Source organism: Canis lupus, chromosome 3 (genome assembly GCF_011100685.1).
Source record: "Canis lupus familiaris isolate Mischka breed German Shepherd chromosome 3, alternate assembly UU_Cfam_GSD_1.0, whole genome shotgun sequence".
NCBI classification, from domain to species: domain Eukaryota; kingdom Metazoa; phylum Chordata; class Mammalia; order Carnivora; family Canidae; genus Canis; species Canis lupus.
Genome location: NC_049224.1, coordinates 7727169 through 7754159, shown reverse-complemented (window position 1 = coordinate 7754159; position 26991 = coordinate 7727169). Strand labels below are relative to the sequence as shown.

At 37.4% G+C, this 26991-nt stretch overlaps 1 protein-coding gene across 1 annotated transcript in view; it reads right to left on the bottom strand.

The window, feature by feature from the left end:
* LOC102151511 overlaps positions 1–20112 on the bottom strand; it is a 98409-nt gene extending 78297 nt beyond the window's left edge. Inside the window, exons 1-3 of the mRNA XM_038532177.1 lie at positions 17805–20112; positions 11023–11214; positions 900–1067 (exon numbers count right to left, since the gene is read on the bottom strand). Of these exons, the coding sequence (XP_038388105.1) occupies positions 900–1067; positions 11023–11214; positions 17805–19959 (2515 nt within the window). The 5' untranslated portion in view covers positions 19960–20112. The remainder of the gene's footprint in view (positions 1–899; positions 1068–11022; positions 11215–17804) is intronic.
* Between the last annotated feature and the right edge of the window lie 6879 nt (positions 20113–26991).

The window sequence follows — 26991 nt, the reverse complement described above, 5'->3', positions numbered from 1 at the left end:
TATAAGTGTTTTTTTAATCATTAGGCTGTTATTGCATTGGAGAAATATACATAGTTTCAGTAAACTAAAAATTTCATAAAAATTATGAAATTATTAGAATGCTAATCAAATCTGCAAAAACACATTAAAACACTTATATTAAGTGAAGATATAATGAATAAATATTAAAAGTAAAAAACAGGCTATAAAATCTTATGTCTCAAACTATATACATGATAATATCAAATACATATTTCATGTATGTTTAAAAACAAAACTAGACCTATGTGTAATATCTAAATAATAATTTAAAAATGCAAAAACAATGAAATGGTTATATTTTGTTGTTGGAACAATAGATGTTACTTGTTCATATATATATTTTTAAATAGTCTATTTTTTTTAATAGTATTTTTAGGGACTTCTGGGTGGCTCAGTGGTTGAGTGTCTGCCTTGGGGTCAGGGCGTGATCCTGGGGTCCTGGGATTGAGTCCCAGATCGGGCTCCCCATGGGGAGCCTGCTTCTCCCTCTGCCTGTATTTTTGCCTCTCTCTCCCTCTCTCTGTGTCTCTCATGAATAAATAAATAAAAATCTTTAATAAAATAATAAAATAAAATAAAATATAAAATAAAATAAAAGAGTGTTTTTACCCCTAGAATGGAAAATACTCAACTCTTCCTGCATTAATCTTTACACCAACTTTGGAATTACAATTCAATGTTTGAATGAGCTCTTAACACAGTTTTACTTTTAATAGCTTCAGATTCTTTCACAATATTAGGAAATACATCGTATATGTATATATACGTCCCTCACACTCCACCCTGTGTGCATTTTGCCCACTTCAGAGACTTGCCTGGAGCTTGGTTACAAGTTCTCGAAGGCGTTTATTTTATACCATTAACTGTAGAGTCCTTACCAGCTACCGGTCGGGGTTTTTTACTAAGACATCTGGGACTGTCCTCAGGATCCCCATCATCTCCTCGGAAAACCCACGCTGCTGAGTGGAAATTCTCCGTGTAGAATCCTTTTTCCTCAAGATCAACTCGAAAGCCAAGATCCAAAGAACAGCCATCTTCTGAGGTGACTGAGGAGCAGAAAGGGGGTAACGTGAATCATGCCCTGGCAAGAAAGGAGATGCACCCACGCTGATGGCCAAGGTGGGAAAGCAGCCGAACCTGTGCTGGGGAGACTCTTGACTGAAGGCAGAGAGTCTTCCTCCAAAACAAGGGGCTAAGTTTATTAGGCAGTTCTTTCGGGAAGAACTTGGATAACCTTAAAATATCATAAATAAAACAGGCATTGCTGAGGGGCCTAGACGCTGGAAGTCAGTACCCTAGAGAGAGTACTCTGAATTTTTTTGTTGAGGAAAATCTAGAGAAAATAATTATTTTGAGATTTACATATTAATACTTAGGGGTCAAGAGGAAGCCATGTAAGACAGAATGAGAATCTGTTAAAAATTCTAAGCATAAGGGAAAAAGAAAATTGCTCTTGTCTTTCTGTGCTTTGAAGAAGGCACTGCAGAAACATGCATTCCTGAAAAACTCTCTGAGGTCTTACCTTAGAATAAAGCAAAGAGGGAGGCAGGTAAAGTTTCATTTGACAGTTTCATTCGTAGCACTTTTGAATTTCTGTGTATTTGTGAGTCTCTTGGCTAGTGTGGAAGGCTGAGCTAGTTAAGACACTAACATCGCTCTCCTGTATTTGCTTCTAAGTGTTCCTTCGAGGCCCTGTTTAGGTCATTCAAACCTGAACAAAGTCATGCCCCCAGGCCTTTCAGTCTTTTAAGCGTGCAGAATTAAGAAGCAGTGTTTCAGAACCAAAATATAATTTAAAGAAAAGCCTAAATCCGTGACCTGCATTTCTCAGGTATCATGAAGCAGGGGCAGGGTGTGGTTGAGACATCACAGAATGCTTCTTCAATGACACATCACTTCTCTTTCAGTCTCTTCTCATAGACTACATATAGTTGTTCCAATTCCTTTTTCTCAAAAAAGAGGTAAAATCTCTTCTTCCTTCTCCTCACCCTGTCTAGCAAGGCCATAGCACTGCTTCCCTTATAGAATACACCCATATTGATTTGGTTATAAATAAGAAAACCAGAAACAAAATATTGCATGTAGTAATAAAAATCTATTACTTCTAATAGTAGCTTCCACTATTACCTGGAATAATTTGATTTTGGGGGAGGGGAACAATTTATGATTGATCTAAATAAAAAATATGATTGAACAGAAGCTTTGCTTGATTGATCACAGATGATCTTTACATGCCATGGTGAAAGGGACCATTTCTCTAGTTTTCAGTTTCTTCTAATTTAGAAGCACCAGTTCCTTCTAGTTCACTGTGTCTTTGAGCTCCCTGGATTCTTTCCATCCAAGTCTGTTTTGTTTGTTTGATGGACAAATCCTCCATTATTGGTGCTCTTAGACATTCATATCTGGTATGCATTTCTTGAGAAAAAGAAACTACCGTAAGTGAGCTGGGACTGGCTCACAGTGGTTCACAATAACTCACTGTGCACATTTTCCCCTAACGTTGCAATTCAGGGAGGTCAGGCTGGTAGCTTGACACTGGTCAGGGTAGGAGTGTTTATGCAACAGAGACTGGCAAACATCACAAGTCAGGGCTGTTTTGTTTTTTGTTGTTTTTTTCCCTCCCTTTGGAGAGCTACTTGTTAAACATTTACCAGTACCCACATGAAGCAACACAGAAATCAGCTGTGTAACTTTCCCACATTCAAATTCAGGCCAACATAGCACAATCGTCTAAATTAAAACAATGACCATGTTTTCTTTGAGGTGAATTCTGTTTTGAATGAAAATGTGAACAATTTGTTTCACATTAGACATGAGGGAATTGAATTGTCTGCCATTTTATTTCTCAGTTTATCTAAGCCACAGACACTCACGTGGTGTCTCTTCAGAAACTTCGCAATAGAAACTGCAATTCATTTGGAGCTGCTGGAGCTAACATTGTTTAACGTGTGGTTTAAATTCTATCTCATTTATAGAGTCAGGATATGCTACTAATCCATGACTTAAAACCTGACAGCTTTATCGAGCATCATTACAGCTGGTGTTTCTCAGTCTGTTAATCTCACTCATCTCTGACTTCCTACATAATAACTGGAAAAGACATTAGGAATGACATATTTATGTATGTGGACACAGTTGATCAATGCATCTAGGCTGTGGGGAATGCTGACTAAGGCACACCAGGTAAATAACTTGAAGGCTGTAAACGAAAGTCAGAAAGGGCCTGCAAAATGGAGCTCTGATTTTTATACTCTCAAATGGCTCCTGTATCACAAACAGATGTGGCAAGAATTTGGGTCTAATTGTGTGAGGACACTTGATAGCATTTCCCTGATTTCATTCAGCTACAAAAATTAGTCTGGAAATGGCTTTTCCAAACATTAGCTGCCATGGAAATAAGAAAGGAGGGGATGGACAGAGAGAGAGAGAAAGAGAAAGGCAAGCAGGCACAAGAACTCTGTTTCTAAAAATAAGAGCTAACAATTACATTGTGCTTATTACATCAGCCTTTACAAAATACTCGTTTATGAATGATCCCAACAACACTATAAGCAAAGAACTATGTTTTCATCTTCACTTTCCCAAATGGGCATTCTGAGTCATGGATAGGGTAAGTGAATCATCCAGTCGCTCAGTTACAAATTAGCAGTAGAGCTGGGTTTCAAACCCAGATAGCTTAACCAGGAGTCTATGCTCTTCAACACAGCCCACTACCTCTGGTCGGACCACTCAGATCTGAACCTGGTTCATCTCTGAGAAAGTCCAAACAGGGTCTCACTTCTTGTGATACCACTTTATGATCCCCAAATAATACAGTGGAATGAAAGACATATGAGAATGTCTCAGGACATCTGGAACTGCATTGAGCATTTTATCCTTTTTTATTCTAAAGAGCAAAAAGAAGCGTTTTAGTTTTTCAAGAGCAAAGAAGTCCAAATCCAATTTCAGTAATACCAAGCATATACAAGAGCTCTTTCTGTTTTAAGGTTTCATTTATTAAAAGGCTCATCTCCACAAGCCAAATTTTGGAGACAAAGTTTTAGTGACAGAAGTACATTTGGATTTGTTTTTTTACTTGGCTCAAAGTTCCACCGGGGCAGTTGTTGAGAAATCTAGAAGCTCAAAGCTGCAGCAGGTGTGTGGCTTGCTGCTTCATTGGATTTTATCACAAATTTTATGTCTCAGTTTATGTAAGGGTATGTTGATTAGCTCTGTCTTGGTAACTGAATGAACAGAAAACTGTTCATCCACATAATCAAATCTGTTTGTAAATAAGTGAGCTGTTTTAACAGTATCTTGCATTCTGATAAAAACAAAGATCACTATAATTTAAAGACCTACCTATGCTTGGGGAAAAAAATAATAATAAAGATAAATCCATGAGCCCAGGAATCTATGTACTTTATATTCATAAATATTAAAAATGTAACTGAATATTTAAGGCCAAGGATTGGAAAAGATGCTTTAATACTTTAAAATCCTGCAGGGCTTCTCTAACTTTAGCAAGTACTATGTAGAAAGTAACTTTGCATTAGGCTTAAAGCTAGAAAGACAGGTCAATAAATTGTTATAATTCCTTTGGCTAATTTTCCTACCATTTAAAGTCAAATGTCACAGAGCTAAAAAAAAATGCAAAAAAAAGTGATTTTTGAAATATGATGTGTGAAAGAAGGCATCCTACATGCAGAGTCAAAATTTTTTAAAGTTTTCATCATTTTTATGTCAATCAAGATGGGCGGTAACATTCTTATATAATTTACATTCCTACTTTATCATTACATAGTATTCCAATATATCTTCCTCTTTATTTTCCCACTAACATCATATTTATCCAATTAACATGGTCAATCTTTTAAAAAACTCAATCCTCACTTCAGTCCACTTGTCCATCTCATTCCTACTTACCAATCCACAACCCCATCCTTCTGTAGAAATTTTGCCCACTCCTCAAATCCTTCTTCCTTGAGTCCTCCCCTTCCCTACATCCAGAATCGCTCTCTCCTTCCTCTGAACTCTCTAACCTCATCATGAGTTCCACATCTTATCTATCCCCATGGAGCCTACCCTGCACCATAGAGCAATTCTTTTAAGTTAATTCAACTCAATAAATGAGTAAAACATGAATGAATGCACCTGAAACCATTTAAACTGCAGATTCATGTCAAATGTTTCATGAAATCTCACTTGCTGTACAAAATAAAAACTACAAGGACAAGCATCGAAGATATAGGGATTCGACTAACATAGCAGTGTAGTCAATTATACTTCAATAATAAATTGTTTATAGAAATACTGAGGTTTGTTCTTAACTGTCTGCAAGAGACGACACTGCTGCATGCTGTCAATGTACCACTCGTGGACGTTTCTACACAGCTTAAACAAATGTGTAAGCTCAAAACCTATTGTTGCATTTGTCTGTGTGTCAGGACCATAATGAACATTTGCCCTCTTTGGTACTAAGAGAGCAGATGTGAAAATGTGGGTCCAAGGACAAGAATCATTCAGAAGGATTCTTCAGAGAAGATCAATGAGAGGACAGGAACCATTCTTCCCGGGGACTTTATATAAGGACCTTCAGCAGAAGTGGACTATGTGTTTCTGGTATTCTTATTTATAACCAAATTGTTCTTCCTTTGCGCTCTTCCTTCTTAGCTTTTACGATGCGTGGATCCTGATTAATGCTAACGGATTGTTGAATATCTTGATAATTTCAGTTGCATGGGGTTTAGAGGTAGGAGCTGCAATTGAATTTTCTGTGGCATAAAAGTGAGGAATTCCAAAGGTCCAGAAGGAAGAAAACGGAATTCAATCAATATGGGTGTATTCTATAAGGGAAGCAGTGCTAGGAAAGGGGCTCCTCGGGTGACTACAGGGCAGCATAGGAGCCTTCAAAGTAGAGTAGTATCTAGAGGAGATTTCAGGTTATTTTCCAGGGAGTATGTGATATAAGTCCTCTGTGTGCCCTTGAATGTCTTCAGAAGGTTCTCCTTCTCACTCTCGCTTAACGTGAGTATATTCTTTGCGGGACCCGAATCAATGGGGCCAGGGGTAGTTGTATCTGATTTATATGCATAATACAAGATTTGTATTCATAGGTGAAAAGAAACAAAATTATTCATCTCAAGACTAGGGATGATTCTAGTACACTGTGAACAAAACCTCTTTCCTCTTTCACAGCCTGAATACTGAGGATCAAAGCCACCTAATCCCATACACCTTACTGTCTAAATTAACATGACCTTATTCCATAGACTTTATTAACACAGTTTTATTTTCCCTTGGACACTTGGCCAGGTGGATACCTTCACTGTTCATTATAAGGAACTTCTCTCCAAACCACCACCTCTTCAGTAGAAAGCACCAACAGAAAGTTTATTTTCTTAGTCTCTTTGAAACCCTCAACATCCTCATTTTGCCTTTTCTGTAAGTCTTGACCTGTTAAACCATGATCCTTACCCTATTCTAACTAAGCTCTCATAATGAAAGATTTACATTAAACCAAATTTCTAATTCTCAATAAAATCAAGTGTTGCCTTTCCCCCTCCAAATTACCATCAATGCTCTCTCCAGGGGGTGTCTTCTGTTCTCTCTATAAGCAAGGAATAGTTGTCTTATCAATATATAGTGCGGGTGATATTTGATTATTGTTATGAGGATAGAGCACTGGTGTATCATCATAAGGTTATGGGATGAAGGAGACAGTACATGCAAATGAGTGACTTGAGGAGAGTTTAATAAAAAACACTATTTATAAAGTGTGGGCAAGACTTAAGGAAATTAGATGTGGTAGAGTGGGATTAAGACCAGTCCATCTAAGACTAAGATGATAGGGGGACGCCTGGGTAGCTCAGCGGTTGAGCGTCTGCCTTTGACTCAGGTCATGATCCAGGGATCTGAGATCGAGTCCCGCATCGTGCTCCCTGTGGGGGAGCCTGCTTCTCCCTCTGCCTGTGTCTCTGCTTCTCTCTCTGTGTGTCTCATGAATAAATAAGCAAAATATTTATTTTAAAAAAAAGATGATAGGGGGAGGAAGCAGGTACCAGTTACTAAAATCCAGAGCTGTAGAAGGCAGTGTAGATGGCATTACTTTATAGGGATACAACCAATGGTTTTAGGGACATAACCAGTCTTTGGCACACCACAGGGAAAGACTGGAGCAACAACAACAGGACCTCAGTGTCCTCATTCCTTCCAGGCTCCTGCTGATCTTTCCTGTTGGTCAAACTCCACAATAAGCCAGGGGGAAAACTAGCCCCTTGATATAGTCCATAGAGGTGAGCCACTTAGGCCCTAATGTAAGATGCAGAAGAGTGGAAAAGGAAGCTAGACAGGCAAATGGATACTATTTGCAGATGTGGGTTCAAGAAAGAGGGGTAAGCATAAACCCAGTCTCCCAGTTTGATAAGAATGCTAGAAAACATATATATGGATAGATCCTCATTCTTGCAGGGTGAAAAAGTGTGATAAACTAAAAGTGTGATAAATTAATTAAAAAGTTAAAAGTGATTAAAAGTGTGATAAATTCAATTACACATGTGTAGAAGCAAGGGTTACAGCTGAATTTTTTTGTATAATGAAAAAGTATTTTAAAGGTCAGAGGAAATCAGGAAGGAGATAGAGGGGAAGGGTGTGTGTGTGTTGCACAGTATGTGTTTTAAGATGTATGGATGTGTTTGAAAGCGAGAAGGGAAATAGTATAGCAGTAATGGGGAAATATCTGAAATCCAGGATCAACCTATAAGCCATAAAGGTGAAATCATAGCAGAGAATATATGTAAGAAAAATTGTTTCCTATTGAAATATATTTGACATAGAATATCATGCAAATTTAAGGTGTACCAAAAAAAAAAAAAAAATTTAAGGTGTACCACATGTTAACTTTTGTACATTATAATATGAACGTTTGTATAATGTAATGTGATTGTCATTGTAGCATTAATTAGCACCTCTGTCACATTACATAATTGTTCTTTTCAATGGTTTTGAATAACGAAATTCTACTCTTTTAGCACGTTTGATGATGATACAGTGTTGTCTGTGTTCACTGTACTGTACATTTTATCTCTAAGACATATTTACTACTCATTGCAAGTTGGTACCTTTAAACAACATCTGTCTTATCCCCCGATTTCTTTCTTAGCCCTTGGTAATTACCATTTTGCTCTTTGTTTTTATGAGTTTGGCTTTTTTCATTCCACATATAATTTATATACAGTATTTGTCTTTCTCTGACTTATCTTTGAGAAAGTTTTGATGCAGAACAGTGGGAACACCACCAAGAATGATAGAGCCAGAGATGCCCCAGGGTGCAAAAAAACAGGGCACTCAACTGGACCACCACGTCAGAAACAGCAGGCAGTTTGAGGTCCGCACATCACTCACATTGAACTCCACCGTGGGTCAGGTAGTGGCAGTGATTGCGCTTGTCTTTAGCCACGAACAATGAGTGTGGGAAAAAGTTAAGGACTGAGAATAGAGGACAATCAGATGGGATATGGAATATCTTGTGCGTGAGTAAGTCATTTATTGCCACCTGAAGTGGGAGGCTATGAGAGGAGACAGGAAAATAGGATCTGAAGAAATTGTATCTGAGAATTCATGAGAGTTGAAGAAAGATATGAGTCATCAGCATGTAATAGCCTATGGGATGCCAAACATGAAAATATATTAAAATCCACACAATGAAATACATATTAGAAACATCTTAGAATACCAAGGCTAAGGAGAAAACCCTACAAGCTAATAGAGACAAAAGTTGGATTAATAACAAAAGTTTTGAGAATGAGATTGGATTTAGACTTCTCATCAGCACCGATGGCTCCAGGAGGACAATGAACCAGCCTGCTCAGTAGTTTGAACCTAGAATTCTGTACTGAACTATGCCAAACTGCCATTCAGAATTAAGAGGCAAGTAAATACATCTTCAGATGTATCTAGACCAGTTTATCTCCCAAAGAATCTCTCTTAAAAAATTACTAGAAGATTGTTACAAGATTGTAGTATTATGAAAAAAAGATTCTCTTGAAGGTAATTCTGGTGTATAAAGCAAGGATAAGGAAAACTAATGAAATATTATTAGGTATTGGTTATTTAAATATTTCTTAAAAATTTGAACCAAATTCTGCAATATTTCAATATCGAAACTGATGAGGGAAAAGGGGAATAGAAGTGGGAGGAAAGGAGCATTACAACAGAGATGTGAAGCAGTAGGGATACTTATTGGAAGTCTACGATAACAAAGGTATTCTTCAGGGAGGTATCTCAAGAGTCTAGGAACAGAAGAGGGATAATAAAACAAGCTTATACAGTAGTATATGTGAAAATACAAATTTAATATTAGAAATCCAGTCCTTGCTGCCAAATAAGAAGATATAACTGGAAGAATTAGACGTTGACCAAGGGACAAGAATGAAACATTTACCAGGACCAAATGGGCCACTTAAGTTGTATTCTTCACTGTTCACACGACTGTAGGAACACTGTGGTGGGATAATAGAGGGCAGTGTCTTATTATTTAAATATTGTTATGATTTTGCCCGCAGGTTTATAGCTACATTCAATTCCTAATCTGTTACTCACTCTGGATAAATTCGACTGCTGCCTTCAGGAATTGTACTTGTGTCATTCTATCAGCTTGTCTGTAGGAATAGCCTAGAACAGTCACTACTATATCAACAAGACATCATTCTCTGCAACACAACTCCTGGGTTCCTGGACCCAATTGTAATGTGTGTGTGCATGCACATGTGCATGTGCCCCACACCAACATGCAATTCTCTGGACACCTAGCTAAAAATTCCAACCCTCTGAGCACATTGGTAGAGTCCTCTGGTCATCAGCCCCACCTAGGTTATCTAGGGCTTTCCCAAAGTCACCACAATAACATAACAAAAGACACCTTTATTGTTGTCTTCATGGGGAATTCTAAAGATTTTAGGAGCTAGGAGCCACGAACCAGTGGACCAAGGCCAACTTTGTATGAGGATGAATCTGAATGACCAAATATATATTTTGTATTTCTTATAAATCACAGTATTACATCATCTTTCTTTTTTCTTTTCTTTTCTTTCTTCCTTCCTTTCCTCTCTTGCTTTTCCTTCCTTCCCTTCCCTCCTTCCCTTCTCTCCTCTTCCGTCTTTTCTTCCTTCCCTCCCTTCCTCTCTTTCTCTCTCTTTCCCTTCCTCCTTCCCTTCCTCCTTTCCTCCCTTTCTTCCTTCCTCCGTTTCTCTCTTTCTTTCTTTCCATTTGCTCTGGTTTCCATATCAGTGTTTATCATGAATAACTGATATGTTTTGTAAATAACACGGAAATGATGAATGTCTACTACTTGGATAAGTATCTTCTAACAACTAGCTGCTAGAATTTTGGAGCCAGATTAGTGGTGGTATGTGTTAAATGTACTAATGTTGCCCTCTATTTTCTTTAGCACATTATTTTCCCTTCAGTTGGACTTCCTCACTCATGACCTACCTTCCATTCTCAGTTGCAATTGCTTGTGGGACTGGGGTATAATGCTGTTTAATAATACTCTTTCAATACCAAGAGAAACACCATCTCATTAAAATACACATCCACTTAAAGACAATTCCTCATTTTAGAAATGTTAAAACAAGAAGAAAATTGTCTCTTTTCATCAAACATACTAATCTTAGCTTTTTACATTATACATATTTGTGTAAGCCAACTCAAATTCTTTGAAATAAGGGACAAATTTAATTGTGTAAAGAATCCTATAGTTAGTTATTTCATTTTCTAAAGAGAAAAGTAGCCTTCATATGCAGTTGTGTGTTTTGAAGGAGGTAATTTACCAAGTTGGGATTCTTTAGTGCATAATGAAGCATTGATTATTCCAAAAATAACTTTTATATAAAAGCTTATAATCTCCACATTGCCATGTTCAAGCAGTAGGGTTTTTATTCTGTAGGTAAGAGGGAGGGGGCCTGGGTAGCTTTACCTGTTGCTTTGCTCTGGTTTTAGAAAAGAAGGTGATTGTCTACTCACTGGATCCTTCAGTGATGTTGCTGGCAAATGAACTCTCTCCTGCTGAGCTGCATCTTTTGCCATCTTTGAACTGCTGCCTCCTTCTGGCCCACTGGTCTATTGCTTCTTCCTGGGAACCATCACTGGCCCGTGTACCTCTTGGAGCCAGTTCCTGGGATAACTTGCGGAGGTTATTTATTTCCAAATTCCAATCTAGATTAAACCACATTAAAGTAGGAAAGTGAGAAACATTTCAAGATAGAGTTTCAACTATTCCAGTCTTTGAAACAGTATCACTGTAGACTAGAACTAGAATAATCCAACTCTTTCATGATTCACTTTTTAAACTTGTATTACTTGAAAAAAGTCCATATAGACTGAAGTTGGGGGATCACTATGCACTACCTCAGTTGGGCTCAATTCAAATGATAATTTTTGGATACTGGAATATGCCTGATATTATATTAGTTATTTTAGAAGAGCAAAGTTGATAATTATGCCCCCTGAATTCTCAAAAAGAAGACAAGATATTACCTGAATTAGTTAAATTGCAATCTATGATAATAAGCTTATTATTCCATTCAAATCCTTTATGGTTTAACTTCCATTAATCACAAAAATACTAATATCATGATACTTTTCTTGCTGAATGTTTAGATTCAAAATAAGGAAAAGGGGAAAAAACCAAAATGAATGAGGCTTTGATAATTTTATATTTGATTAAATAACAACTTGAAATATTTGATATACTTCCAAACTGCTACCTTCTGTGATCATAAGCCATGAAACTGTGTATTAATTAGAAGAAAGAAAATTACAAATAATCTAATTGCAGTAAATTCAGATTTTAAGAAAATAACGAAGTAAAATAAAAGAAAAAATAGCAAAGTACATAATACCTACTAGGTAATTTTATAGGCTGGAACTGGTTAAGATGTTACTTGCTTTTACTTTTTGACACCGTATGAAAGGCAAGCCACATCGATATAAAATGAGACCAAATCCTAACTTTTATTTTTATTCTATTCTAAGGAGCAAAGGAGTTTTAAAATTTGGTCTTTGTAATTAAAATCTAATTTATGAGTATCAAAGTTTGCTCTTACAACTATTTAAATAATAAATGGGATATATACATGAATAAATTATCTTCTTGGGGCACCTGGGTGGCTCAGTTGGTTTAGCATCTGCCTTCAGCTCAGCTCATGATTCTAGGACCCTGAAATGAGCCCACATCGGGCTCCATGTTCAGTGAGGAGCCTGCTTCTCCCTCTCCCTCTGTCTGCTGCTCCCCCAACTTGTGCTCTCTGTCAGAGAAATAAAATCTTTAAAAAATTATCTTCTTTTTATATACAATTATTAATGATCCATTTCTATAACAATTTAAATTTTACTTATCAGGGACAAAGACCTAGGAAATGGGAAGAGTCATTATCCAATTCCTCTAATCTTCAGTGAGTCTGCTGTTGACCCCTACCTCTTCCTGAGGAAGTAAGAGCAGGACAGAAAAATGACATTCATTCTTTTTTTTTTTTTGACATTCATTCTTTATTTACTGTTCACTTTATATATGTATAGTTTTTTGTTTTTGTTTTTGTTTTTGTTTTTGGAGAGAGAGAGAGAGAGAGCACACATGCATGCCATGGGAGAGAGAGAATCCTAAGTAGGCTCCACGCTCAGTGCGGAGCTTCATGTGGGGCTTGACCTCACAACACTGAGATCATGACCCAAGGTGAAATCAAGAGTCTGATGCTTAATCGACTGAGCCACCGAGATGTCTCATGTTCACTTTCTATATATTAATTTCCACTGTTACTGGGGCTATAGTTATGAACAAGATTACTTTTTTTTGCCCTTTGGGATTTTTTACAGTGGTAAAACTTTTAAATATTCTCTGGCAATTTTGTTCAGTGCTTGTGCTAGTTACATTTGTTGAGATTAAGAGTCCAGGTTGACTCTGAAGGCATCCAGGAGATAAGAAGGAAAATTTTCTAATGTCAGCTATTTTACATTTAAAAGTACTTTTTTCCTGAACTTGCTGAAGAAAAAAAAGTTCTATGAACCTAGCAAACTGTGTGATGGCAATATGGCCCTGTGATATGGTAGGAAAAATTTTCTTCTAGCCTTTTCTTATCTACATAAATGAAAAGAAATTGTGTGCCCTATAGTATGTTTTGAAGTGTGATTTGAGAACCACTGTAAGGCCCACTGAGATCAAAGTGTCGTTCCCTTTGTCCTGGTTGGCATTCGTAGAATCTCAGGTTTGCAAAAATATATAAGGTAATTTGGTCTAATTATCCTTTATATGCTTAAAACACCTTAACAAGGTTTCTACCAAGTACTCATTCAATCTAAGCTTGAATGCTTCCCATACTCAAATATATTACCTGTTTACTACCTAGATGAGCATAATCCTTGAATATTTTGAACTGATAGAAAGTTTTTACTTGCTGAATTGAATCTATACCTCAGTAACTTTCATTTACCTATAAGCTTCTTCCTGGTCCCATGAATATCCAGTAGGTGTCTACTGAGCTTTTCTAGGAATCAGGCAATGTGCCTGGGGCTGGAATGAAGACACTCAAGCATCCTGAAGTACTCTATTAAAATAAAAACTATCACTTTGTAGGAATAATATGTTAACCCATTAAAGAACACCACCAATGTTTTATCAAGCATGAGTGTAAAAAAGAAAGCTATCACTTTGTTAAAAAAGAAAAAAAGAAATAAAGAAAGCTATCACTTTGAAAGCCAAAGGGAGGTCTGCAAAGTGAGCTGGAGACCAAAAAGAGGAAGATGCTTAGCTGGAAGGAGCCCTGCCTGAAGAAGGCTAGGCATTGAAGCTGGACCCTGGGAATACTCATCCAATGTGAAATGTTGAAATGGGCACCACTGTGGAAAGTTCCAAAAGTTAGCTTATTGGAAATTATCCCAACAGCTATATTATGCTAAAAGAAAAGGACTATTTTCTTTCTTCATCTTTTTATGCCTAGAACTTGTTGCAGACCTCGCAACCACAAATGTTCTCAGAGCTGCAGTACTCTACACCATTTGCCTTGGTGTTGGCTTCCAGAATCAGTCCTTCCTTGAAACACAGCAAAATAAAGTATCTTATGTATGCATGCAACTATTATATCATATTACAGGTAAATGGCTGCTTAATTATGGATATTTCTAAGCCACGTAAAATGCCATTTAATCCTTCTCATTCTCTCCTTGTCATTCTTGCTGTTTAGCCTAGTCTTGGTTTCTTCATTAAAATATTTTATGATATAATATGTCTGGTTCTTTGGCAGAGATCTTAAAGATATATTTCAGTCTATTTAAAGCTGAAGAAATGAGGCCCTGAGAAAGCTCTTTACTCAGGCATATAGAGACTTCATTTGGCAGGGGAAGAACCTAGGATTTAGTTTTAAGAGTTTCAGACTTATACCCTTTCCTTTATTTTTATTTATTTTTTGCACCCTTTCCTTTATATGACTGGTTCTTTGACCTCCTGCCACTTGCCCATACCTACCTGCATTTTTTAAATCTAGTTCAGAGGTCATAAATTGTTTAATCTGTATATTGTCTTGAAAGTCTTATAGTCTAGAGATTCATTCATTCATTCATTCATTCATTCATTCATTCATTCATATTTATTTATTTATTTATTTAAAATCCACATCTCCAGCTATCTTCTGAAAATACAGAAGACCTGGCTGTACTAGACCTGTATTCTCATTCCCTCGGGACAGAGCTCCGTCTAGGTCACCAAAATTCCATTATTTTTCACTGCAGTCTGTTTTACTCATTCACCTTATCTCCCTGGTTCCTGTAAGCAGCAAAGACTGTGACCTCTAATCTAGCTAATTTGCAAGCACACACTCAGAAGGGTGGAGGGAACTACACACTGCAGTCTTCTTCAACTTATGATAGTGTTCTGTCCTGATAAATTCATTGTAAACAGAAAATAGCATAAGTTGAAAGTGCATTTACTGCGCTTAACCTCCTGAACATCACAACTTAACCTAGCTTACGTTAGGTGTGCACAGAACACTCACATTAGCCTACAGTTGGGCAAAATCATCACACACAAAGCCTATTTTAATATAAAGCATTGAATATCTCACATAATTTATTGAGTACTGTGCTGAAAGTAAAAAAAAAAAAAAATAGAATGGCTGTGTGGGTTCAAAAGGATTGTAAGTACGTGAATTGTTTATCCATGTGATCATGTGACTGACTGGGAGCTGTGGCTGCCATTGCTCAGCCTCACGAGAGAGTATAACACCACGTATCACTAGTTGGGAAAAGATGAAATTCAAAATTCAAAGTACAGTTTCTACTAAATATGTATCACTTTTATAGCATCCTTAAGTTGAAAATTTTAAATTAAACTGTTGCAAATCATGGACTGTCTGTATTACAGTTAGCACTCATGCCAGGGATTCTTAATCTGAGATAAGAATCTCAGACAGAATCTGGACAGAATCTGAGGAATTGGAGGACACTTCTGCATATTTAGGCATAAGTCAATTTATGCCAAATTTATATATATCAAATTTATAATTTTCTGGTGAAGCAGTATAAAGATGTCCCAGTTCCTCAAAGCAATATATACTCTGAAAAGATTACAAAATCCTCGCCCAAGGTGTCAATATAATAATAATAATAATAATACCAAATAAAGTATAAAAATATTCATAGCTCTAAGAGAGTCAAATCCATACAAATATTTAAAAATTTAAATATCTTTTAATACAAACATTTACATTTCTGAAGCATTTCCCTGTTTTTTTTCTTTTTTTGATTTGTTTTGTTTTCATATACGAACATAGAGTTTTGCACAAAGAAACCCAATGTGACTTCCCTGAAATCTTGCATTCAACAAATATTCATGGAGCGCCCACTCTCTAGGATAGCTCTGGTGTTGTGGATAAAGCAACGATTGAAATAGAGAAAAAAAAAAAAATCCATGCCCTCATGACTACATTCTTGTGGGAGAAGACCCAGCAAATAAACTAGTAAACTATATAGCATATTAGAAGGTGGCAACTTCTGTGCATAAAAGTAAAACACAGAAAAGGGATAGATTATACCTGGGCTGGAGTAGAAAAGGTTCAGATTGAAATTTTAAATTGAATAATCTGAGAAGGTCTCTCTGGGTACTGAGAAGGCACCATGCGAGCAAAAATTTGAAGGTATGAAATGAAGCACGTGGGCATATGGGGGAAGAGTGGTCTAGGGAGCAGGAGCAGCCCCAGCAAAGGACGTGATATAGGGTCTTGCCTGGCAGGTTCTAGCAACTCAAGGAAGTCAATGTGGCTGGAACAGAACGATCCAGGGGAAGAGGAGCAAAGGTGCCAGAGGGAGAGTTGTAGGAACAGCCTTTTGGTGAACCACAGTAACACAGGGAACTGGTAGCTGGAATCGTTCAAAGTCTACTGAAAGTGCTGCATCAGCTGGGGGAAGATTCTGACTTGAATTATTAATTTACTTAAGGAAATAGGTTTTGCTGGGAGAGGTGGTCCAGGGAGGGGAATAGCTTTGGGGTAAGGAGAGCCAGCCTGGAAGGGAGGTTCATCTAGGCGAGCAATACATCTGTTCCTGGAGACACAAGGGCCCTGATTGCAGGTCTGCCCCTTGCTGACTCCAATAATTATGGACTGAGGCAAATGGTAGGGTTAGTACCATTGACCCGGTTTTCTGGAGGTAGGTCAGCCCCGGGAAGCAGTCACTGTGACTATGGATCTTGGCTTCAGGGTGTTCATCCTAAGTGGTGACCATACAGCATTTGTGTTGTTTTAGGATATCCATCTTCTGTACAGTATGTTTCATGTTTCTCGCCAACACTTACATAACTGTGCTTTCTGTGTTTTAGTTCTACTTCTAAATTGTACTAATTCTGTTTTAAAATTTAAGGATGGAACCACAAAGAAAAGAGAGTTTCATCAGTCCCCACTCTCCCTGCTGGATATGTCAGGAATGTTATGGGCTGTTTGGTGGGGAAGTTTTTACTCTTTGGGGATGTATTTTCATATATAATGTGGAATAATGCTAACAGGACATGTAAAATATTTTTGACTTATTGCAGAAGAATGACAGGGCTCATCTTGAAGTGGCCAAAGTGATATAATGCTGACCCAAGACTGAAAGCAGACAGGGCAATCCCATGTACTTAGAGACAAGCTTCCATCGCAGCCCTCCCAGGCTCTGGGGAGCTGCTGGGTTCTGTCAATGTTCTGAGCAGAGCCAGCCAAGGCATGGGGGAGGCCAGAGGCCCACCTGAGGTCAGGCGCCCCATGGACGGCTCAACCAGGATTAGCCACGGCCGTCTCTGGTTTTCGTCCTCTGCTTTGATTACTATTGCACGTGGCCTCCTGAAACATGTATGTCGTCCTTCTGCAACGCCACAGTAAGCTTAAGAACACATTTTATCGCAAACATATTCTTCCTATTATAAATATGCTTAGCTTGCAAGAAGGAGAGAAATGGCAGATTATTTAAGAGTGGCAAAAGGCTAACATTTCCTACCAAATTGATTTGGCAATACATCAACCTTTTAAGGAGAAATTGATTTTTTAAAAAACTTTATATTAAACTGCAGCCTTGGTGATTGTGTTATGTGCTATTTATGGGTGGGGTAGGTGATAATGTAAAGAAACAGGCTGATATATGCTTTCTGACTCTAAAATACTCCATCTATCTTCATCCATAAAGAGAAAAAAGAATCCCAAGCAATAAAAAAGCCCTCATGTTAAGACTTTCCAAAGCTCAAACATGTAAGAACAATGAAAGTTCAAGATTCTGGACGGCCACTGTACCTGTCAAGGCTTTCTGCTTCTGAGGCGACAGCAATATGTCTATTTGGTGATAGAAAGTTTCCTTTGGATCATTTCTGTCTTCTTCGGAATTTGGCTCTGTTGATGTAATCCTTTGGCACCCTGCTGGCTCCTGTTTAAAGCTGGTTAGTCCAAGGCCCTTTTCATCTTGGTTACCATATTGCTCTGCATCACTGGTCAGTGTTTCCTCGATGACAAACTGATTATCTGTAGCACATGCTGCGCAGTTGAACTCAGTGGTGTTCGGGAAATCCATTTGAAAACCAACTTTGTCATGATTCTCATTTGCTAGGTCTCCAAAATCTCTACGGCATGCATTCTTTACTCCTAGCATTTCTGGGCATTTGTCTTTTTCACCCTCTCCCAGAGAGCTGGGTGAGTCTTTAGGAATTTTCGTTCCCATGGGACAATTGGAATAAACTGTGCCTCCTTTATCGTTTTGAATAATTAATCTTTGCTCTAACTCATCAGTTATTAAGGTCAGGACTAGCTCTGTTGTTTTGCTGGCAGCTGCTATCTCTGGATGACTGGCCTGGGATTTCGTTGGACCCCAGTCCCCTCTGCTGTGGCTGTTGGCGTTGAGCGGGCTGCCAGCAGAGAGGCTGCTGGAGGATGCAGGGCTGAGCGTCGGGCCCTGCGTCCTCTTCGGTTCCCCCACTTGCTCTGCTTTTGTAGGAGAGTCACTATGTAAAGTGGCTTTGTGAAAGTCTCTGTCAGCCTCACAGTTTTTCAAAAAGTCAGCCCGGTGATCAAAGGAAAATGTCTCCCCAGGGATTTCTTTAGGTTCTGGAGGTCTGGTGGCTTTGTGGGATGGGCTGAATGAGGTGCAGGACTTCAGAGCACTTGGACTGGAAGGCAGAGATGAAGAATTTGATGCCTCACAACAATCTGCAGGTGGAATTTTGCTGCCTTTGCAATAAATGCTGGCTGCCTTCTCCCCTACAAGCTGCATGCTCACCAAAGATGAAGAACAAAAGTCAAAGTCTTGGCCATCTTGAATGGAGAAGATGTCAGTAATGGCACTCGGTGTAAAATGCCTTCCCTCTGTGCTTTGCCTCCTACGTAGGTCTGATATGAGATTTTCTGACGTCTCAGAGATGGCTTTTCTCTCTCTGTCCACATCCTTGAGATCCTCAAAAGGCATTTCCCTTAAGTTTGTATCACTTAAACTTGTGGTCTTTAGGGTATCTTGTGAGGTAGGAAGAACATTTTCGAGAACAGTGTCAGTCTTGGAGAAGAAGGGTTTCTTTCTGAGGTTGTTCTGACTAATTTTCAAGTCCTCCTGCTGAGTGATGGCCAATTCTATCTCATCGTCATCTGAAACTGAAGATATTGTATCAGGCTTAATCTTCTCCCCCTCCGGGGTTGAGCACAGAAAATCCACAATTGTATCAACATTTTTCTCCTTCTGGACAGCAAACACAATAGGAGGAGAGATATTTAAACCATCTGAACTCTGATGCTTCTTCTCAAGCTGCCATTTTTCAGGGTGTCTAATATCAGCTTGTGCAGAAGACCTGGAACATTCTTTAGTAGTATAATTGGAGGAAGTGTTTCTGTATTTGGCCATTTCCCCCCTTCTTTTAGGATGGGTTATATTAATGGATATATTTTGTTTCTTACTCATATATTTAACTTTAATCCCTTTGCCTACAACGCTTACTTTTAGTGAGGGTCTCTCTGTTCTGGCAACTTCTTCCGATTTAGGTGGCATCTCAGGCTTTAGTTCTTCTACCAGTGTATTCCTATATCTAGAAGAGCAGCTTCTAGAAGTGTAGCATCTCTGAGTGTGTCTAGAAGAGTAATGCTGGTGACATTTTCGACATCTTTTTGTTGGGAAGAAAAATCTGTTCTTGATTTCTACTTGCACGCTGAAAGCCCCACATTTCACTTCTGTAATAATTGTGCCTTTTGCTGGTTTAAAGGCTTCTGGGGTGTTTCGGAAATTCTGCAGTGTTTTTTTTCCTGATGATGGTTCTTCACAGGCATTAAACATGGTCCCAGATAAGACTTTGTCTTGCTGATGAGAAATGGATGAAGAACGAACATCATTTTCCTTTTCCCTACTTGTTTTGCTGTCAGATGAAAGTTGTTCGTTATCTTTAGGAAGAAAAGGGGAATTCTGTTTTCCATTCATAGAAGCAGATGTATGCTCATTTTCATTTTCCTTAGATTTCCCTAATGTCCTAGTCTGAAGAAATACAGCCTTTGGGGCATCTCTTTTGACTTCCTTTTCAAGTTCTTTTATATTTTTGTGGTATGCTTTAGTGGCAGGTTGAAGTTCACCTGGTAAAGAAAAAGCCAAAAAAGAAAGAAGAAAGAAAGAAAGAAAGAAAGAAAGAAAGAAAGAAAGAAAGAAAGAAAGAAAGAAAGAAAGAAAGAAAAAGAAAAAAAAAAGAAAAAAGTTTTCTGTGTCCATTTAGAGAGCAGATGGGATATAAATTCTAGGGTACAATTCAGTGCACATTCTTTGTCTCCTGGGTAACATTTTAATTCATTTCTAGTATGTAAAGGTACTTTCCATAAATATTCATTTCTAATAAATAGTTTAAATCAGTTATCTTAAAATGGGGGAATGTTGCTTGGTAGTTCTAGGAAATAAGAATGTAATTAAGCTTTAAAACAGAGACTTCTGAATTGGGTGCAATGAACATTTGCGAACAAATTTACGCAAATAAATTTTAAGAGACTTCTTGATAAGGAATAATTTGCCACGATCAAGTATTTGAACATGGTGTTATAATACTACATATAATACTACTGTAATATAAGCTAAATCCAGCTTGATTTAATTTGAGAAGGTATAACAAATAAAGAGGCCCAAGCATGGGTTATAGAGAACCTTTTAAATAGATCTGATATTTTCCTTTGTCCTGGTGTAGGGCCTTTATATAACACAGAAAAGGTGTCCTAGTATTGCCAGATGCTATCATACTTCAGGAGAGAACTAGAGTCTGGATTTATCATATTGTGAAATCTCCTAATTTCTAAAGATTGCGTCACATTTTAAAAAACCCTCTATAGATGGAGGCCAATAAATTTAGGGACCAGCGTTGGCCCAAGAACTGCCAGCTTGGAACCTTTACTTATCTTCTACTTTATAATTTTAGAATATTTTGCTTGAAAACTTTGTGAATCTAAGTATGAGGTAGCAGATCTTGTGTAAAAAAAAAACAGTGGACAAAATACAAAGATCTCATATGTTTTAAACTACATCTGAGAGTATTTGGAAAGGAAAAGAAAGAATGGACAACAGAGAAGTCACAGAAATCTATGAATCAGGTCTCTATGGAAATAATTTTAATAAGTTGATTAAGCTAAAAGTTGAAAAATGTTATTTATGATTATTTTAAATGTTGTTAATTTAAATACAATTTTGTATGTACCCATATATAAAATCATATTTTATAGAAGTATTTGTGTAAAGAGTAAATCATTAAATTCTCTTTAACCAGAGAAAGAAAAATATCCTACCAAAGTTTGGCTAGAGGTGGCATACAAGGAAGGAGTGCAGAAATATAATTACTGTTTCAGAATAAAACAAAAGAATCATAGGCTTGGGAATTACTACTCTCCAACTTTAGGTTCTCAAGCACACTGGAGTTCCCACTTGTCTTTCGTCTAGTCTGAGGGAATGGCTTTTCCCATGGCAAGTACTGAAAGAGTTCCCAGCAAGCCTGCTTACAGCCTGAGAGCTGTAATGTAGAAATCGTGGGAGAAAAGACATGGAAACATCTCTTTCTAAAGCCCTTTTACAATGGAGCATGTATACCCTAGGAGTTATATATGGTGGCCTTCCAAAACTATAGATTACAACTTTTTTTTTAAAGATTTTATGTATTTATTCATGATAGTCACAGAGAGAGAGAGAGAGGCAGAGACACAGGCAGAGGGAGAAGCAGGCTCCATGCACCGGAGCCCGATGTGGGATTCGATCCCAGGTCTCCAGGATCGCGCCCTGGGCCAAAGGCAGGCGCCAAACCACTGCGCCACCCAGGGATCCCTATAGATTACAACTTATTCTTAAAATAACACCCTCATGCCAAGAACAGTTCAGTTTATAGCCCTTTTCAGTTTCATAATTTTATAGTTTACAGCCTCTTTCAACTGACTACATTTCAATTTCTTTGAGTAGCAACATAGAACTGAGATAGTTATAATAATCATCCATTGATAATCGATTCTAAGAATAGGGGTCTCAATAGCCTTTGAAAAAGTAAATATGTATTTTTAAATTTTTATTATTCACAATATATATATACATACCAAACTTCTAAATTGTTTTATAACATTTATATGCATTTATCTTCCTACTTTAATAGACTTTTTGTGGTAAAAAACAAAGTACAGAGCTGGGTAGTTCATTTTATACGCAATTATAAAACCAATGAATTAGACTTACATACTGTGGTATTCAAGATTTTCCATTTTTTATAGGCTTTTCTTCTTTTCCTTCTTATTTTGGGGACCTGAGCATCTTCAGCTTTCACTGTCCTATGAAAGTATAAAATTTGAAATTATTTTGTGATCAGAATTCAGGTTTAGTAAAATTACTGACAACTCATCTGCCAACTTGATAGCATAGTATCTTTCTCTGGTATCCGATAGTATGCTTTGAATACATTTTCTTTTCATAATTATATTTTCCTTTCCTGTTTAATTCTACCCTAACTATTTAGTGCATTATTATATACCACGTGAACATTTGAACATGCATTTTGTTACATGTGTAGGCACTTAGGATGCAAGTTATAAAATCATATTCTACTTAATTGATTTTTCTTATATATTCTAACTTTCCTTAGCCTATTAGAAATATATGACTTTTTGTGAAGTTAATGTAAATTTATCATCATCAGACTTCTAGGCCTGCTAAATTGAGTGGGGTAGGGAGATGGAGAGATGATCTGCTTCCATTACATTATCACCATACACATTATACTTAAATATAAGATGGGATGCACACTATATAGTCTTCGTAGAGGATAAAATTAATTCTGTACCTTTATTGTGAAACAAGGAGTTATTTTCCCTGTTGATGTTGTCTTAACTACTAAAAGGTATTGCAGAAGATATTTGGGGAAGATGCAGCCTCCTAACTTCCACAGTATCACCTCAGTAGGCACCTGCCTGTGCTTACAGCTATGTCTGATTCAATTGCTTTCCTTTTAGAGGATTAAACTGTCTCCAAAGATGCAAAGAGAAATAGCTTCGCTCTGAAGCAATTGTTTTGAGTGTATTTAGGTAGACTATGCCTTTGGATACCTCAGCAGAGCAGTTCAACTTTGATCTGTTTTACACATAACTTAAAAGAAATGGGGCTATTTTGTGGCCAGTTTTGGCAAAAATTTAAATTCTTCTTAACTCATCTCTGTCCTCAAAATCCCCTGTATCATAGTATGTGGTGATTTCAAATCGTTTTTCCTCCATAAACTCAAAATCTCATAACTTTCTGAAAATTCTTTTTTCCTTAGGCAACCTTTTTATATAGAGCAATTGACACTCTTCTGGCGTCTTCCAATTATCCTTTCTATTCTTTCCCCCAATAGGCACAATTAAGTTCCTATGGCTGACTAAGCAAGCAATAATCCTTTCTTCTTAGAAGGCCAACGTGGGGGTTGGGTTGGGGAGAGGATTACAAACACATAATTAATATCTTTCTTTTTTTTTTTTAATCCCTGTCTTACACACATTAGGTTTTCTAATTTAAAAAATGCTTCAAAAGCACTTGACTAAGTTATTGATTATTTCTCTCTGGTCCCATATAGTTTGAACAGCAAATTATAGGCAGTTCTTCTGTGTTTAGTAGAGAGTAATGTGGGCTTTGACTCAGAAGTTCTGGGTTGTGGTCTGGCTTTGCTGCTTATTCAGGGAGGGTCATGCAATTTGTGAGGCTGAGTTTCCTTGGACTCAGACAGAAACGGTAACAATTTTCACCTTACAGAGTTGTCTTGAAGAAACAACTGAAAATGTGTGATAAATAGTTCCAGTCAACTGACATCTGTCATTCTTAACCTTACATTGGAGTGTATATACCTATCTCCTAGACACACATTAGAACTGAACAGTGCCTGACATTGGGAGAATATCCATCACACCAGAGCTGTAAGTGAATGCTCAAAGCTGATCAAACCATCAACTCTTAGTGAGCTAGACTATCTAAATGAAGTGTTCAAGATCATCCCATTTGAAATTCTCATTGTGTAGAGGAAAAACTGATGCCCAGAGAGTCCTTGCTTCCTTTATCACCTTAATAGTGGCAAATTGAGGACTAGAACCCAGGCTGTTAGGAATTAAGCTAACTCTCTCTTTGGGCCGATATATAAGATATAGATGCCCTGAGATTGCTTCTGATCATGCAGAGCAAACTGTATAATCTTACTGCTCTTAAGCTCAGAATGAGTGTGACAACTTTGAGTTAGGAAACTGTACTGTTGAACGTTCAATATATACCTGCTATCCAGCACAGGACCTGACACGGAATGGGCACCTAATAAATATGTATGACTAAATGAATTAAATGGACAACTCAATCTGCATCTAATTATGTATTTAATAATGTACCCGCTTGTTTTTCTAAATGTATTCATTCCTATTACTTTGTATTAATTTGTTGATTGTTAATAAAAGTCTGGTTTTAAACAAATACACTGCTGATTTTTTCCCCCACTAATTATCTCTCTTGCTCTCTATTTCCATAAGAGGTACTGAAGTCAATGGTAGTGCCTGGAATAATTGGTATAAGTCCCATGAGCAGTCTGGAGCAGGTGCTACAAATTCTAGTTTACTTAAATGGCAGCAAACATTTCCCCCATTTGCCTGTTAAAAAGGGCATAGCTGCAGTTGACATGGCCTAAACTGACCCCGAGCAAAATGAGGAGTTGGAGGCTTCCTAGTCAAATCACTGTATTCACTCCTTGGCCTCTCCTCCTTTTAGAAAGAGCCTAAGGAATTTACAGAGAGACAGGGTTTGCTTGGGACACCAGAAAGCAGGGGCATCACAGTTCTAAAAGATTAAAGAATTTGGTATTTGATACTCCAAAAAATTTCAGGGCAGTCACCACTGGAAAAATCAGAATATTGTTTGATTTCCTTATACATGGTTTAGAATATTTATTTATTTATTTATTTATTTATTTATTTATTTATTTATTTATTGTTGGTTTAGAATTTTTAATTTTGCATAGACATCACCATCATTTCAAAAACTTCCCTACAATGATTTAATAATATTTGCATATTGGGGCACCGGAGTGGCTCAGTTGAGTAAGCACCTGACTCTTGATTTCCACTCAGGTCATGATTTCAAGGTCACGAGATCAAGCCCTGCTTAAGATTCTCTCCCTCTCCCTGTGCCCCTTTCCCTGCTGCACACGTGCACGCTACTTCTCTCAAAAAAAAAAAAAAATTGCATATTTCCTATCTCTAAAACACTTTGTCTTTTTTCTAACCTGCCCCTATCCCTGCCCCTCTTTGCACTCTCCATGATGATCTGGACACATGATCAGAAGAAGAAGAAGTTGACTGAAATTGTTTCCCAATACCAAGACTGCCAACATCTTTGTTTCATTTATACCATATACTATCAAATTTCTCTTATTTGGAAGATAAAATGGTCCCTAGGATGTTTTCCTGCAATTATTCCTCTTCTCTCATGTAGCGTCAACTTTTGTCTTCTGTTGCACCATTCTTATGTCAGAGTACAAACATTCCCTGACCCCTCCATCTACTGTCACACGCTGCTGTTCACCTTTACAGCAACATGTCTTGAAGGAGTTGTCTCTATAGTCTGACTCCACTGTATGTCCTCACATCATTTCCCAAACCTACTCCAAGCAGTCTGTTACCTGCCTAACCTGTGAGGAGCACTCTTGCCTTAGTCCCCGGTGACATCTATATCCAAAGCTAATAGTTCCTTCTCTGTCTTTTTTGCTCTTTTAGCAGAATTTGATGTAATTGATCATTCTATTCTTCTTGACTCTATTCCTTTGTTTAGACTCCACGGTGCCATGTCCCCCAGTCCTTGTCTTGCTCTGCTGGCCATTCTCTTTTAGATGCTTTTGAGGGATCTTCCCTCAGTCTGGATCTAATCTTAGGCATATTTAGGATTCTCTTTGCTTCTTCATCACCTCTCTCCCTAGGAAATCTCAATCATTTTCATGGCTTTAAAATCACCTATAGGAGTAATTCTAAAGTTCATAATTACACACCTGACTTCTTCCCAAGTCCAGCAAATCCTGAATCTTCCCACCCTCTGTTTAGCTCAAATCAGGCACTGATATCTCACCACCTTTGACTCTTCTCTTTAACTTACTTTCCTGCTCAAAACCATCAGCCAGTTTGCCCTACACTATTTCTAAATATCTTATCCTAACATATCCATTTATTTTCTTCTCCTTGCTACCACCCCAATCTAAACCTCCCTCCTTCTCTCCCTAAATATGTGTATATCTATGTGTGTACACATGTATGTCTATGTAGTTTAGATGTTATAGAAGAAGTTTTATATATATGTTTTAAAAATCCAGACTACAATAGCTTTCTAATGGATTTTCTTCTATATTTATATCCTTTGATTAGTCATATAGCCAGCAGTTTTAAAATATATAAATTAAATCATGCCATCCTCCTGCTTAAAATTCTCCAATGCCTCTCATTCCACTTCAAAAAAAATTCTAAGTTTTTTTCTTTACACATAGGCATAAAATACAATTTTATTCACAAGTAAAATATATCATCACTAGACCTTGGGATGTACATTAAAGTATCCATTCTACTACAGGTTTCCTGGATTTATATTTTTCATAAATGTTTATTTTGTTCTGTGCAAAATTGGTAATAAAGCTTAGAAAAGTTACCATGATTGCTGTTATATATCAGCTAAATCCTATCCCAATTGAGACCTTTATATTGGATTTTATAGATCTTTTCTCTAACTGGGTTTTGACTCATTACTATAATTTACAGAAGAATGAGGAAAAATATAAATAAGAAATATCAACAATATCTTTCTACTGCAGAATTATATAGTGACACCATTATTCTGAGACAACAGTTAGATGGTAAGGATTTCTTTTTAAAAGTATTAGAAAATTTTACTGGTACTACTTTTCCAACAAATTATTTAAAAATTCCCTATTGTATTGCTAAGCTGAAGTGTTTTCTTTGG